The sequence below is a fragment of the Sinocyclocheilus grahami genome, unplaced genomic scaffold (assembly GCF_001515645.1).
Source record: "Sinocyclocheilus grahami isolate Dianchi unplaced genomic scaffold, SAMN03320097.WGS_v1.1 scaffold263.1, whole genome shotgun sequence".
Taxonomy (NCBI): Eukaryota; Metazoa; Chordata; class Actinopteri; order Cypriniformes; family Cyprinidae; genus Sinocyclocheilus; species Sinocyclocheilus grahami.
Window position 1 is genome coordinate 343,756 of NW_015505442.1, and position 15,274 is coordinate 359,029.

The window sequence follows — 15,274 nt, forward strand, 5'->3', positions numbered from 1 at the left end:
GAGAGAGAGAGAGAGAGAGAGAGAGCGAGAGAGAGATTCCTAGTAATAAAGTCAAACAGATTGAAATGACACAAGTGTGAATAAATGAAAGAATTTTCTTTCCCCCCCTTTAAACAACTTCATGACATTTTTGTATGGAAATATTAGAGTATATGCATATACTATTACACTCTAACCCAACTTTGGGTCAAATATGGACTAACCCAACTTTTGGGTTAAAAATTTAATTAAAAAATGTAACCCAACAGCTGGGTTCTAAAAATAAAGGTGCTTCACGAATCTGGGTATCATCTGCATAGCTGTGATAGGCAATTTGGTTCTTTCTCATTATTTGACTTAGTGGGACCTTTTTGTCTAAATGGTTCCATAAAGAACCTTTAACATCTGAAGAACCTTTCTGTTTCACAAAAGGTTCTTTGTGGCGAAAGAAGGTTCTTCAGATTATAAAAAGGTAAGAAAGAGATGTTTTTTTAAAGAACCTTTGACTGAATGCTTCTTTGTGGAACCAAAAACGGCTATGGCATCGCTTGAAGAACCTTTTGAAGCAGTAATCCATATTTGACCCAAAGTTGGGTTGAAACAACCCAATTGCATTTTTTAGTGTATAGTTTTTATTAATATTTTTATATTGCGTTTTTATTTTATTTTATTTATTTTTATTTTTGTATTTTGTCTTAATTTAAATTTTTGTTTAAGTTTTAGTATGTTTTTGTATGCTTTTATTATTTTCATTAGTTTTTTATGTCTATAGTTTTTACTGACACATTGAGTTAAACTAAAGGAAAATGAGAACGGTTGCCATGGCAAAGTTTTGAAAAATATATTTTATTTTATTTCAGTTGAAGTAATGAATTTTTGTATGGTTTTATTGAACTAGTCTAGCTTTCTAATACAACATTGTACATTATGAACATTGTTGACTATGTGATGAATCGCGTTTGTTCCTCTATTTTAAGTCACTCTGGATAAAAGCATCTGCTAAATGCATAAGTGTAAAAACTACTATAAATTAAAAGAAAAGAAAAATGAAGTTGTTGTCTGTGGTAATTGACAGCAGGCCGCAGATGCAATTGTTCTGATCCCGAATTTTTGCTTGAAGCAAATTACAAAATAAATTCTTTCCAATCACACAACAAAATATTTACATTTATTATTAATTTAACTGATAAATGCGATTTAATGCCAGAAGAAAAAATACCACACATCACTCGAACCTTCCGGGCAACACTTACTCTGACACCTCCATTACTGCAATATTCTTCAGATAACACAGCATATGGCCTGTTGCTACGGCGACTCCTTCTTAATTACAATATTCCTCTTCGAAAAGTTGCTTTCAATGCGCTGACCTTTAGGAAACAAGAGAGACTGTGAAAAACGGAAGGTCTAAAGTAAGACCTGACTTTCTGCTCACAATATGCTCAACAAAAGCTGTTCATTCTTAATTAAGAGAAAGTAGTTGTGTTACTGCGCATGTGTATAGATGTGGTTTTGGATACATATACACATCACTGTAACAGCTACGAAATATATATGATAAACCCAAGACTATATCATGTAAATATGTCACATACATCATTTACTACCCAAACAAATATATATTCACAATATAGAGGTGGATGGGGACCCTTAAACACAGATGTATGAACACACAAGCATCTGCTTTGATGCCGATGATCATTTTCACTTCGACATGTTTGCTGTGTGAAAATTGAATATGGTGTAAGCGAGGTGTTATGTTGCTATGTTGGGTTTTTTGTTGAACTAAAGAATTTGACAACTGTATAAGCACCTGTACACTTCTGCGAGGACATTTTGTCTCATATTTCTGTTGACAGATAGCGTATGATGAGGACAGGAGTGCTGGACAGGGAAGGAAACAGGTAAGCAATTCAGTTCCATCCACAAATATTCTATTTTGCAATGTAAAAGTAAGCTATTTTCTGCTATTTTAACTAAGAATAACGAATAAAAAGTGTGGAAAAAACTAAAACTATTTGTGTTGCCGTGTGTTTATGATTTCTTCAATATATTAAAATAATATCATGACAAATAGCCTACCTGTTTGCAAGATCAAGCAGATTGTATTGACCGGAAGTGAATGACACCGGAAGCCTCGCATATTCAAGTTACAAATGGCCGCGCCCGCTCTAAAATATGTGAATGTTTGAAATGCAATTGAATAAAAAGGCATACATTAAAACAACTATGTACCTTTTTTTTTTCCCTTGAAATATCAGTTTCAAAATCACTCTAATGGTACAGTGGCGTCTAAAAAGGCGAATGGCTTCTGTTTCTTTCACAAACGTCTGTTCTAAGAGTTTGTAAGTTTGATGAGCGAGCGGGTACGAAATTCCGCGAAAAGGACGGATTACTTTCCAGCCAGTGTTGCCAGATTGGAAATGTCCAAGTATCGTACCAGAAGCTCAAAATGATCGTATTTGGAAAAAAATTATCATACACGAGTAAAAACGTACAGAATGCAGCTATTTATTTACTAGACTACAACAAAAACTTTTTGACACAACCTTCAAATTACCACAATAAATAAATAACTATGCTAGGGCCCTATGAAATATATTTTATTTTTTCCCAAATTCCTTTTTTTAAATTCCAAATTAAAAAATTTTTTGGATTGTTTTTTTTCCCCCATTTAAATTTTTCTGGACTCCTTTTTAAATGGTTAAATTAAATTTTATTAATCAAAAGCACGTCTAATTAAATAATGAAACGTATACAATTCAACATCAAATCTATTAAAAAGTTGAACAAAAATTACATGTTTAGGGTCTTATGAAATGTTCAAATTTTTTTCACCTTGTTTATCGTTACCAAATTCTGTGTTTTAATTATTTGAATGCATAAAATCTACTTTTATTTATAGCCTTATGAAATGTTCTTTTCTTTAGAAATTCTGGATTGCGTATTTTAATTTTTCTGGTTATCGAATGAAGGCATAACACATTAATTTAATGTATCTTTTAATTAATGAAAATTAAACAAATTAAATTTTTTGGCAAACAAAGGAGATTTACAATTAAAATTAAAACATGGAAGAAATATTGGGATTATTCCTTAATAATTTTAGTAGTAGTAGTTGTACGTACATTCTACTGAACAATAGTAATACATTTTTGGCAGAATCTATATATTTTTGACTCTCAGAGCAGTTCTGGGGATGTTGTTCATGTATTTATGTCCTATTTAGTGAGAAAGCAGATGCTGAAATCACGCGAGCGTATGTGTGTAGTAAACAAAACCGCGTGACATTCACTCAGACCATAGACTATGATTCAGACAGACACAGAACATGCAGGATTTATATTTAAATAGCCTTTTTGCGGCTTAATATTTACAGATACTAGTCCATATCACGATTTAAGTGTAACGACCTTCCTTCGAATAATTCATCCAAACTTTGACAAATTCCGTGACATTCCGTGCTATACAGTAAATTCCGTTGACTGGATTCCACAATTTCATCCGTGTTTTCCGCATCGCGGAAATCTTAGGGCCATAGGCGTACCTTGTGGGAAGGTCGCTGTCATCAGAATCCTGCGTGTTGCCAGATGTTGAGGGGCCTGAGGTGTGCACCAACCCATTTAGAGCATCTGTAATGAGCCGATTTCATGGCTTTGTTTTGATGAGGTTGACTTTGGAAAAAAAACACATTCTGAAATTTCGAAATTATCGTACATTATGGGATTTTTTTCATTATTGATCGTACATCGTAGAGATAAAATTATCGTACAAATACGATAATTATCGTACGTCTGGCAACACTGTTTACGGCAGTAACTATCCACTGTAATTACGACAGTGATTTTCACTCACTTAACTGCAGGGGGCTTTAAAGTCGCAAAATACACAAAACATTATTAATTTATAGATGAATGTTATTTTTGCACTATTATTGTGTTATATTTTATTCATTATTCTTCATAGCATGAAATATATTTAATATATATATTTATTTATTATTTTACAATATTGTTGAATATTCCAATTATTTTTTATAACTCGGCATTGACAAGGTATTTCCATCTTCTAAGATTGAAGCTGTTGTGAAAACTGTATAGAGTGACGGACAGTCATATGAGCAGCACTCACTCATGTCCCCGTCATTGCATTAGATACATAGAAAAGCAAGTGCAAGTGTTTATTTGAAAGATGAAACAAAAACACCTTAAGTAAAACATCTGGTATAATAGAACGTTTTTGGTTGCAAATGAAAAAAACAATAGATACACTGTTCAAAATGAACAAAACAACTAAAATCAGGATTAAAAGACATTAAGCAAAAATGAAGAGGAAAAAGTTATTGGAAAAAAGATTTGAGTACATATGACTACTGATTTGACTATGTGTCTAATGCAAAGAAATTACTTAGTGTCTGAATTCTGTGGGGTCATCCATGCTACTTTCCTTAATTTAACAGTGCCACCTAGTGGCAGGTTTTGTTTCAATACTGTTAATAATAATAATACTAATTAAAGGATCCCTTCTCCCACAAGTGAGAATTCTGTCATCATTTCCTCACCAAATAGCCCAAAACATGTATGGTTTTCTTTCTTCTGAGGAACACAAAAACAGAGGTCTAGTTTGTTTCAATACTGTTAATAATAATAATAATACTAATTAAAGGATCCCTTCTCCCACAAGTGAGAATTCTGTCATCATTTCCTCACCAAATAGCCCAAAACATGTATGGGTTTCTTTCTTCTGAGGAACACAAAAACAGAGGTCTAGTGCAATGTTCACGCTGCTCTTCTCCATAAAATTGAAAGGACATAGGCTATTGCATACATTTTCGAAAACAATCTGCCAGTATATACTGTGCATACTAGTATAGTAAGCATTACCTTCCTTAGAGAAAATCAGTTCTCTCATAATAACAGTGACACCTAAGTGGCAGAATTTGCTGCAATCTTCACATATTAAAGTCCCACTGTAGTCAAACATTTTATCCTTTAAAACTCCACTTTGATCATCAAAATGACATATTTAAATATTTTTTCTTGTGAAAATAATTTTCTCATGCCTTAAAATAGCTTGAATGTAACTCTACACCTTACCTCATTTACTATACGCAGATATATTAATATGCTAATTAGCCCCGCCTCCACTCAGTCAGACCAGCCAAGGCTTCCTGATCCACGGATAATGACTGCTAAAACTGTTTTTACTCACAGACAACTACAGAGGATACTGTAACAGTCATTACAATTAAAATGAAAAACACCACATAGACAAATAAACAACATAAAAAAACTTGATTTTCACTACAGGGGGACTTTAACATAATATTAAATTCATCCCAAAATTTAAATTCCTCATCATTTGCTCAACCTCAAGCCTCCTCATAAGACTTTGTTTCTTCTGTTGAACACAAAAGGAGAAATTAAGCAGAAAGTACACGCTGCTCTTGTCCATACAATAAAAGCATTTAGTGACTGCCAAGATCCAAAAAGGACCAAAACACACCATAAAATCATCACAAAGTACTCCATATGCACTATATTTCAAGTCTTCTGAATCTATACAATATCTTTGCAAGAGGTACACACACACACACACCAAAATAAAGTTAAAAAATATTAAAATATTAAATATTAAAAAAATATTTAGGCCTAAATTTAAGACATGTATTTGAATTGCATATACAATATCCATCCATTTGGATAACATAGTTTAAAAATAAACGAATAAACTATATGTGATGCTTAATTGTCGGCTGCACATAAATCAAGCAGTTAAGATTACTGTATGTGTTTTAAATACACAATAACCAGGTTTATATATTCATCATCATTAAATCCATTTTTAACTAAATGAATTTAATTTTCACGATGAACAGATTTATGCTAAGCACATTTAATAAATGCATTATGAAAATATGATTATGTAAATAAAATCAAATGCAAATAGTTAATAATAAACTATGCTGTGATTTTTTTTGTTTGTAGAAATCGTTCCCGTTTTATTTATGCATGACTGACAATTATGCATCATAAAGTTTCTTAGTTTATCTTTCAACTGTGAGATCCAAATGGATGGAAATTAATTACGCAATTAAAATATATAAATATTAAATTATAGGCTAATGTATAAGTAATACATTTAGGTGTGTTGAACAAAAGAAATCACACGAGTTTGGAAATGAAATGAGAGAGAGTAAATTATAACATAATTGGATTTATGGAGGAACTATTCCTTTTTCTTCTCAAATCACACACACTTCAGTCCCAAAAACAGCAGCACGTTTGTTCTGAGCCCTTTAAGTTGATGTTTATTGTGAATCACGCGTGTGCAGACAGAGGATTTTCTCTTTCTCTGCGTCCTGCTCAAAAACAGACATCACGGGGATGGCTAGACACTAAAGATCACAGTGTCACCTTTAACAAACTGAACATGATCAGCTCACACACACACACACACACACACACAGGCTTAGCATCCATGACCTCTAGTAAATAGTCTGAATCTACAGGAAACTTTACTGTAAACCACAAGGCAAACTAAATCATGTGACCCATGTAATAAAATTACAATTTGCTTCATCTCAGGAGAAATGCATATCCATTACTTACTCTCATTTTGTCAGGGTAAACAATGCTATTCATTTTGCTGTGTAAAAATATGGGGGGGGGGGACTTTTACATTAATAAATATGGTAAATAATATACATACACAAGATACAGTTATGCATAAAAATTTACAGATTTTGTATAAATAAAATACAATTCCGAAGCTCAGCTTTACTCATGCCACACCCTCAGAAAACGAACACATCCAGTCGTTGCGAATGCATGCATTCATCCAGTCACACATCCCATCTCAGACTCACTCGGTCAGAGAAACCATATTTACAACAAAACAGATGGAAAAAAAATAGAAGAAAAGAACAGAGTTAAATGATTCAATTAACAGACTAGTTCCTGAATGCTGAACATATTAATGGATGAACCGCAGAAAAGCTGTCAAGAACATATACAGGTCACATTTAACCCTGAAATCAAAAAGAAAATAAGAAGCTATATTTGATTTCTGTGGATCATGTGACACTAAAGACTGGAGTAATGATGCTGACAATTCAGCTTTGCATCACATGAATACATTCCATTTTAAAACATGCTAAAATAAAAAACAGTGATTTTAAATTGTAATAATATTTCACAATATTACAGTTTTTACTGCATTTTTCATCAAATAAATGCAGCCCTGGTGAGCATAAGAGACTTTGCATTTAAAAAAATTGGACTTCCCCCGTTTTATCGGCATTAATTAATGCTCATTTATATAATGTAATCATATTTCAGTATTTTTGACAATCTATTCTACATTTCTTTATAGTCGGTTTATAAATTGGGTTCTTTTCGTCATGCAAAATGTCGTTTCCTATATGTTTATGATTGATTTTGGGGTGAAACATGACCTGGACATGCTCTCTTCAGATTTCTTGAGATGCTCAAAGGACAGAGAAAAACGTGTCACAAATTCCCAAGGAAACCAGTAAAAATGACATAGCCTACGGCGTAATATGCAGGTATTGCAGAGCGAGCACAGTGATATGGTTATGACTTACACACTACTACGGTCAGTTATAAGTTTTACATCGTATACGGTGACTGCTTGTTTGTGTGTGAGCGTTTCCTATAGAAGACGTTTCAGTTCGGTTCGCTTTCAGAAAGACTACACGAAGAAAGGCATCCGAAGGTAAGCGAGAGAAGGTAAAATCTTAGGTTGAATCAGGCGTTTTCTACTCCACAGCTGCACACAGACGTGCTCAAATACTGCCACTTCATACGGCTTTTCTCAAGTTATGAAAGCTCTGATCTAAACGCAGACTGTCATTTACAATAGTAATACATATACATATTCAGGGTTTCATATATGCGACCTCTATTAGCAGATGAGGCGAACAAACGCGTGTCAGAGGCAGAGCATGTTTGCTGAAATGCATCAGTCCATGCCAGGTAAAGCGCATTTAAAATAGCTGAACACACCATCGCTGTTGGCCGCAAAAGCCGAATATTGTTCACGGGTGCAACTGCTGCTAAGATTAGTTATTTACAATTCACTGCAGGCCACATATTATATATATATATATAATATGTGGCCTGCAGTAAATATATATATTTAGATAGAAATCACAGTTTGAGCTTTACACACATACCAAGTCATCCGACTGCAAGGCTGCTCAAATGCGGAAAAATATAGAAAGCATTTGAAATGGAGGTTTTAATAAGAATGCTAACATTCGATGGCATCGTTTCAGCCGCTGCATGCTTTTCTTAGTGCACTCTAAAGGTTTGGGAAGGAAATGAGATCTGCTTCTGTAAATAAAACAGACCAGACAAAAGCAACTGTTATCTCTGACCCGTTATGTCCTTCATCATTCAGAGAGATCAGCCTTATGAAAGCCTGGAGATAATGGCAGCTTTGGAGGGGATAGAGGCCGAACACAAAGTGATGTAAGCATTAGCTGCATCCTCTAGAGGGCGCCGTGGACCTTCAGAACTCAGCACTGTCCTGATGGCAAGTTCACCGCTCTGTGTCTGACATCGGACCTCAAGACGCCAATGGAAGTCACTCTAGGCATTTGCAGTTTCTGTTCAAAGCAGATTGAAGACATTTAGATAGCATCAGACATGAAAAAAGCAAAAAAGTCACACTGAAAAACGCCTGAATGTCATTGCATTAGATCAGGGGTAGGCAAGTTCGGTCCTAGAGAGCCGCAGTCCTGCAGAGTTCAGCTCCAACCCTAATCAAACACACCTGAACAAGCTAATCAATGTCTTCAGGATTATTAAGGCTATAGGCAGGGGAGGTTTTTTTCAGGGTTGGAGCTGAACTCTGCAGGACCGCAGCTCTCTAGGACCGAACTTGCCTACCCCTGCATTAGATAGTAATACATCAAATCAAGTATCTGTATCTGCATGTCTTGAACGCTCCTGTGCTAATGTTGCTTCATTTCATCATTTTTGAAGTCTCAACGTCTTTTGTTAAATGTCAAATGTCAACATTGGTGTTTTTGCATTTATTTGATGAAAAATTCAGTAAAAACAGTAATATTGTGAAATATTGTTACAACTTAAAAGAACTGTTTTCTGTTGTAAATATATTGTAAAATGTAATTTATTCCTGTGATCAAAGCTGAATTTTCAGCATCATTACTCAGTCTTCAGTGTCACACGATCCTTCAGAAATCATTCTAATATGCTGATTTGCTGCTCAAGAAACATTTCTTCTTATTACCAATGCTTTATATTTTTGTGGAAATATATCTTTTTTCAGAATCCTTTGATGAATATGAAATTTTTTACTTGACATAGAAGTCTTTTGTAACATTACAATTGTCTTTACTGTCACTTTAATGCAAGTATTTTTTCTTTAAATAATTTTTTTACTGACCCCAAACTTTTAAATGTTTTGCTATCTTTCTTTAATGCCACTTGTTTTGATATTTTATTATATGATGCATTAACATTCTGTTGGTGTCACAGTATGTAGTTACAGTATGTTTTAAAGCAACAGAAGTCTCGGTTACAGAATAAATACGTATGTTTACCACTGAGTGTTCTCTTATGTTCATCTGCTGGTGATTCTGCCTCTTCAGACACTTCTCCTGTTTACAGACATCAGATTATTAGAGATGACACACAGACACTGTACCACTTTGGAAAACGTATTATGTTTGGAATAGCATATTGCCATACTACTACTTATACAATTTTTTCAAGATTTAGGCCAGCACTGTGCACAAGTATGCAGATTCTCAGTATGCACTGAATAGTTCTGATTTATTACACTACCGTTCAAAAGTTTGGATCAGTAAGATTTAAAAAAAAAATAAAAAATTTAAATTCTGTTTACCAAGGCTGCATTTATTTGATCAAATTTTGTATGCACTGAATACCCACAATGCAATGCACTTGGTGACCTTCTATTTCTAATTTGACAACTGAACCAGAAGTATCAACCATATTTTTTAAAGGGGTCATATGATGCTATTTTTAAGATTTTGTGTATTTGGTGTAACAGAATATGTTGACATGCTTTAATGTTCAAAAAACACATTATTTTTCAAATACTGTACATTATTTTAGGTCCTCTATGCCCCGCCTCTCTCAAACGCTTCGTTTTCTACAAAGCCCCCTCCTTTGACAAGCACAGTCTGCTCTGATTGGCCAGCTGACCCAGTGCATTGTGATTGGCCGAACACTGCAAGCACGCGTCGGAAATGTAACGCCCCTTACCATAATCGTGAGCTTCAGCTTTCAAAGTAAATATCAAGACAGTTAATAATGTCGTTAGTTTTACCATCAGTTCAAGCCCGAAAGAGCAACAGAGTCACGTGACAGACACAGTGATGATGCAGTACACAAGCCGCGGTTAAGACAGCTGACGTGCTATGATTTCTGACAGACAGTTCACTCTCCTGTGATGTGACCCTGTTCCCCTCACACACACACACACACACAACGCATTACTCTGCGCTGCGCAAAACTCAGCATTTGAACAGTCAATAACAAATACTTAAACTAATAACAAAACATCCTTACAGTCGCTGATTCAGAAGCGCCAGATTGTCATAGCAAAGTCGGAATTGGCCCTTTTTTTTTTTTAGAAATAGCCTTTGTGCACAGCCAGCCTTGTACTCTTCTAGGTTCAAAAAACTGTCGTCCATAAAATGCGTTGCACAAATTCGAACATCTGGGTTGTGCTGTTCTGTTGTAAATAAATCTTAACCAATGATTCCTAATTGCATCTACTTCCGGAAGGTCAAATAAAGTGCTTTTGCTTTCACACTGAAACACAGCGTCTCCCTGACATGGCTGCATCAACACTACTGCTGTTCCTGAAACCACGCCTTCTTTCTCTGCGTGCACATTTGGGCGGCATTATGCTAATATTTCCACATAGTGACCTAGATATTTTAGGTAGGTGTGGCCGTTTTAGGTAGGTGTGGCTGACTCTTAACTTTTATAAAGAATATCTCTGGATTTGAGACTTTAGTCTTTGCAACTTTACAGATCTTCTTTACGCACCAAGAGTTGTAACACTCCAAAGAGAAAGGAAAACTTGAAATCGCATCATATGACCCCTTTAACAAATCTTTCTCTGTTCATTTGATACTCCTCTGATTATCCACCAGAGGGCAGTCATTACTAAAAGTTACACTTGAGCAACATGAACTGAGCTGACAGTAACAATCATATAATTTTAACACAATACCGTTCTGTAATTTCTGATGTGCCTCTTCTTTCTTTGATTTGTCATGGGGACTTTCTTCTGGGGGTTTGTTTACCCCCCCTGGCTCCGGGTCGTCCTCTCCCACCCTGTCTTTCTTTGGTCCCGGCAGCTCTGGGTCTTTTTTGTGCTCCTGGTTTTCTTCCGTTGCCTCCTGCTGTTCCTCCTGCTCTCGCTTGGCCTTCTCCTCCGTCTCTGATATGAGACACAGTGGGAGGCACATGAATCTCTATTCGCTTACTCGGAATGCACCAAATGAGCTGCTAAAAGTTTGGATGTACTGTACCAATTTAGCCCTATTTTCCCCAGTTTTAAGTCATTAAACTACAGTATGAAATAATTCCCATACTTCCATTTGTGCTTCTGATCTCAACATTTTCACACCCAAATTCACAAGGGTACATCCTGGGTTTTTAAAACACTTTTGAAGGAGTTTACATGTATCTTGGACACTTAATGGCTGGTCTACCTATCCAATCCAACTACATTTAAAAAAATGTAATTAAAATGTTAGTTATGTACAGAAACTTATGCATAGGCATATTTGTCAATAACTAACTTCAAGCAGAAGCCTTTTTTTAAAAAGGTTGTTCAGATCATGAGAAACAAATTCAGTCTTAGTTTTATTTTATATTGATTTATTACGCTACTGTTCAAGAGTTTCAGTAAGATTATTTTAATGTTTTTTAAAGTCTCATTTAAAATAACTGCTTTCTATTTAAATATATTTTTTTATTTAATTTACTCCTGTGATTGTAAAGTTGAATTTTCAGCATAATTTCTCCAGTCTTCAGTGTCACATGATCCTTCAGAAATCATTCTGATTTGCTGCTCAAGAAACATTTTGTATTGTTATCAGTGTTGAAAACAGCTGTGCTTATTAATGTTTTTGTGGAAACTGTGATACATTTGTTTTCAGGATTCTTTGATGTATTAAAAGTTAAAAAGCACAGCATTTATTTGAAATAATTTTTTGTAACACTGTAAATGTCTTTACTATCACTTTTGATCAATTTATTGCATCCCTGCTGAATAAAAGTATTAATTTCTTTAAAAAAAATAACAACAAAAAAAAACGTACAGATTATAAACTATTGAACGGTAATGTATATTTAGAAGAGTTTTACCAGACTAATCACCCTGTTTTTCTCCAAAATAAAACATAATTATTTTAATTTCTTGCTAATTTTGTGTTGCCGTTGAGTTCCAGTGTGTAGACAATCCTGTTTGAGGATGTTTTATTTGCATACCGATATATAACACAGGCATTCTTGCATGGAACATTGTGCTCGCACCTTTAGCTGCCTGCGTCTTCCACCGCTCTCTGTTCAGAGAAACCTCCTCGTTCCAGATGGCCTTGAAGTTCTTCAGGTCCACAGTGAGCAGCGAGCAGTTATAAGATCCGCTGCTATCAGAACCAGAGCTGTTCACACTGCTCCGCTTCGCATCTCCCGTGCTAATGCTGTTTGAGATGATGGGGATAGGACGAACAGTTAACTCATCACAAATCACGTTACAAATGCATTGGCAGCAATTACATCACATCCACTAAGCTTCTGTAACATCTCCACATCTACCTAAATTTCATTCAGTAGCCCATCTATCCACACAGTTCTGTTGTTTTCCTGCTCTGTTGATCATTAATATGCTGCTGCTTTGTGTCCTTTCTATGAACCTTTGATCTGTTTTAGTTGACTGTATATTCTAAAGAGAAGGGATATGATTTAGTCCCGTATATGCAGATGTTATTTGAAAAGAGAGAAGGTGCTCTAATGCTCAGTCAGCAGCAGCAATTCAACTCCTACTTAGAAAATCCAAAGAAACTTGCCAACTAAAAGAGTGTTGAAGTGGAGTCACTCTAACTTCTGTCTGAACTGATGGATCACTTTTTGACTGAATTACAAGGCTAAGAAACAGTAGCGCATTTATTCACATTCACTTTTTCTCCAAATGATGAAACGGAGGTATCTGAGTAGGACTGAATTGGATTTGCAGTAATGACTGCAATTGCATCAGTGAATTGGGTTTCGATAAAAAGACAAGCTTTGCCATGAGGCACTATTACGGCGGCCAGAGCACTATTTTGTCTGTCTTAATGTTCATTCATTATCTCTATTCCTGTACTGCAGAAGCAGACCTGCGGAAACCAGCCAGGCCTGAACTTGTGGCCTCTTCGATGAGCGGTGTGACGATCTTCTCGGTCATGTCCGTCAGAACCGTAAACGTGGGAACAACAATGAAGTCAATGAAACCTGCAGGAAATGATAAAGAAATGGCTTATTTGTTTGCACTGAGCTTGATTTTTAAAGAAGCTATTTGAATAAATTATCCTCATATGCATGATCCTCAAGAAAGCTGTTTCAGCTATTGCAAGTTTAAAGCTGAAATGTGTCATTTTTTCCCCTGTTCCAATTTAAAGGAATAGTTCACCATAAAATGAAAATTTGCTGAGGATTTACTCACCCTCAGGCCATTCAAGATATAGAGGAGTTTGTTTCTTCATGGAAACAGATTTGGAGAAATGTAGCATTACATCACTTGCTCACCAATGGATCCTCTGCAGTGAATGGGTGCCATCAGAATGAGAGTCCAAACAGCTGATAAAAACATCACAATAATCCACAAGTAATCCACATCACTCCAGTCCATCAATAAACATCATGTGAAGCAAAAAGCTGCATGATTATAAGAAACAAATACCATTAAGACTTTTTTAAACTTCAACTATTGCTATTTTTTAACTTTTAACTATTGCTTCTGACCAAAATACGAGTCCTCTATCAATAATATCGCTTTCTACAGTGAAAAAGTAATCTCGTCTGAATCAGGAGAGACATATGCACAGATCAAGCAACATTTACAAGCAAAAAAAACACACAAAAAAACATATTCTGGTGGATTTTCATATGACGTGACAAAAGGGGATTATTTTTTTCACTGGAGAAAGCATTAATATATGGACTCATATTTTGGACAGAAGTGACGGTTTAAAGCTAAAACATTTTAATGATGTATTTGTTTCTTACAAACATGCAGCTTTTCACTTCACAAGATGTTAATTGATGGACTGGAGTGGTGTGGATTACTTGTGGATTATTGTGATGTTTTTATCAGCTGTTTGGACTCTCATTCTGACGGCACCCATTCACTGCAGAGGATCCATTGCTGAGCAAGTGATGGAATGCTACATTTCTCCCAATCTGTTCTGATGACGAAACTCATCTACATATTAGATGGCCTGTAGGTGAGTAAATATTCTGCTAATTATTATTTTGGGGTGAATTATTCCTTTAAAATAAGTATTACAATTACACTTAGAGTGTGTTTGTGTCACTCACCAATCTGGGACTGAGCCACCATAGTGGATTTACGGTCGCACAGAGGTGAGAAAGGTAGACCAAGTTCTGCCTCCTTATCGCCCTGCAAATACAAACACATCATTCAATAATACATTATTATCAGGGGACAATTTTGGCATTTCTAAATATATATAGCACAATTGTTAATAAAGGTTTACCAATACGGCTAAATGCTTATGAAATGACACGACTAACGGACAGTTGCTGCACTGGATCTGGTTCATAAAGATTTGTTTCTTATATGAAATATTCACAAACATTTCTTGAAGGCAGATTAAAATAAACTGTCACGCTTTTATGTTGGGCCTGTCATTATTGATCTGCCTCCTGGAGTATTCATCTGCTGAAACAATACTAGACACACACAGGAATAGCTCCCACTCTCTAATCTGTCAATCAATCAAAGCATACTTATGAAGCCCACTCTATGGAGAATAGAGCTGTGCTTTATAACAGTCACTTAAGTAGCAGATAAACGGACACATGACGGGTAAGAACAGGAGGTAATACAGAGAAAGCAATTCCCTTCCATTGTTCACTATACAAAGCAACAGAAACAGGAGGAGTCCATTAGAGCATTTAGTCTGTGTTGACAATCAGTAACATTCAACCACAAAAAATATCAATATGTACGTACATATATACATATATATATATATATA

At 35.3% G+C, this 15,274-nt stretch overlaps 1 protein-coding gene across 2 annotated transcripts in view; it reads right to left on the minus strand.

Annotated features, from left to right (window-relative positions):
- Positions 1-7,224: 7,224 nt before the first annotated feature.
- The window catches only part of pde1cb (phosphodiesterase 1C, calmodulin-dependent b), a 42,215-nt gene continuing 34,165 nt past the window's right edge, over positions 7,225-15,274 (minus strand). The window contains exons 12-17 of one of the 2 annotated variants that reach the window (XM_016290776.1): positions 14,592-14,673; positions 13,391-13,505; positions 12,549-12,715; positions 11,239-11,448; positions 9,572-9,628; positions 7,225-8,611 (exon numbers count right to left, since the gene is read on the minus strand). In XM_016290776.1, coding sequence (XP_016146262.1) covers positions 8,595-8,611; positions 9,572-9,628; positions 11,239-11,448; positions 12,549-12,715; positions 13,391-13,505; positions 14,592-14,673 — 648 coding nt within the window. In that variant the 3' untranslated portion in view covers positions 7,225-8,594. The remainder of the gene's footprint in view (positions 8,612-9,571; positions 9,629-11,238; positions 11,449-12,548; positions 12,716-13,390; positions 13,506-14,591; positions 14,674-15,274) is intronic. The other variant, XM_016290777.1, reaches the window with a different exon arrangement.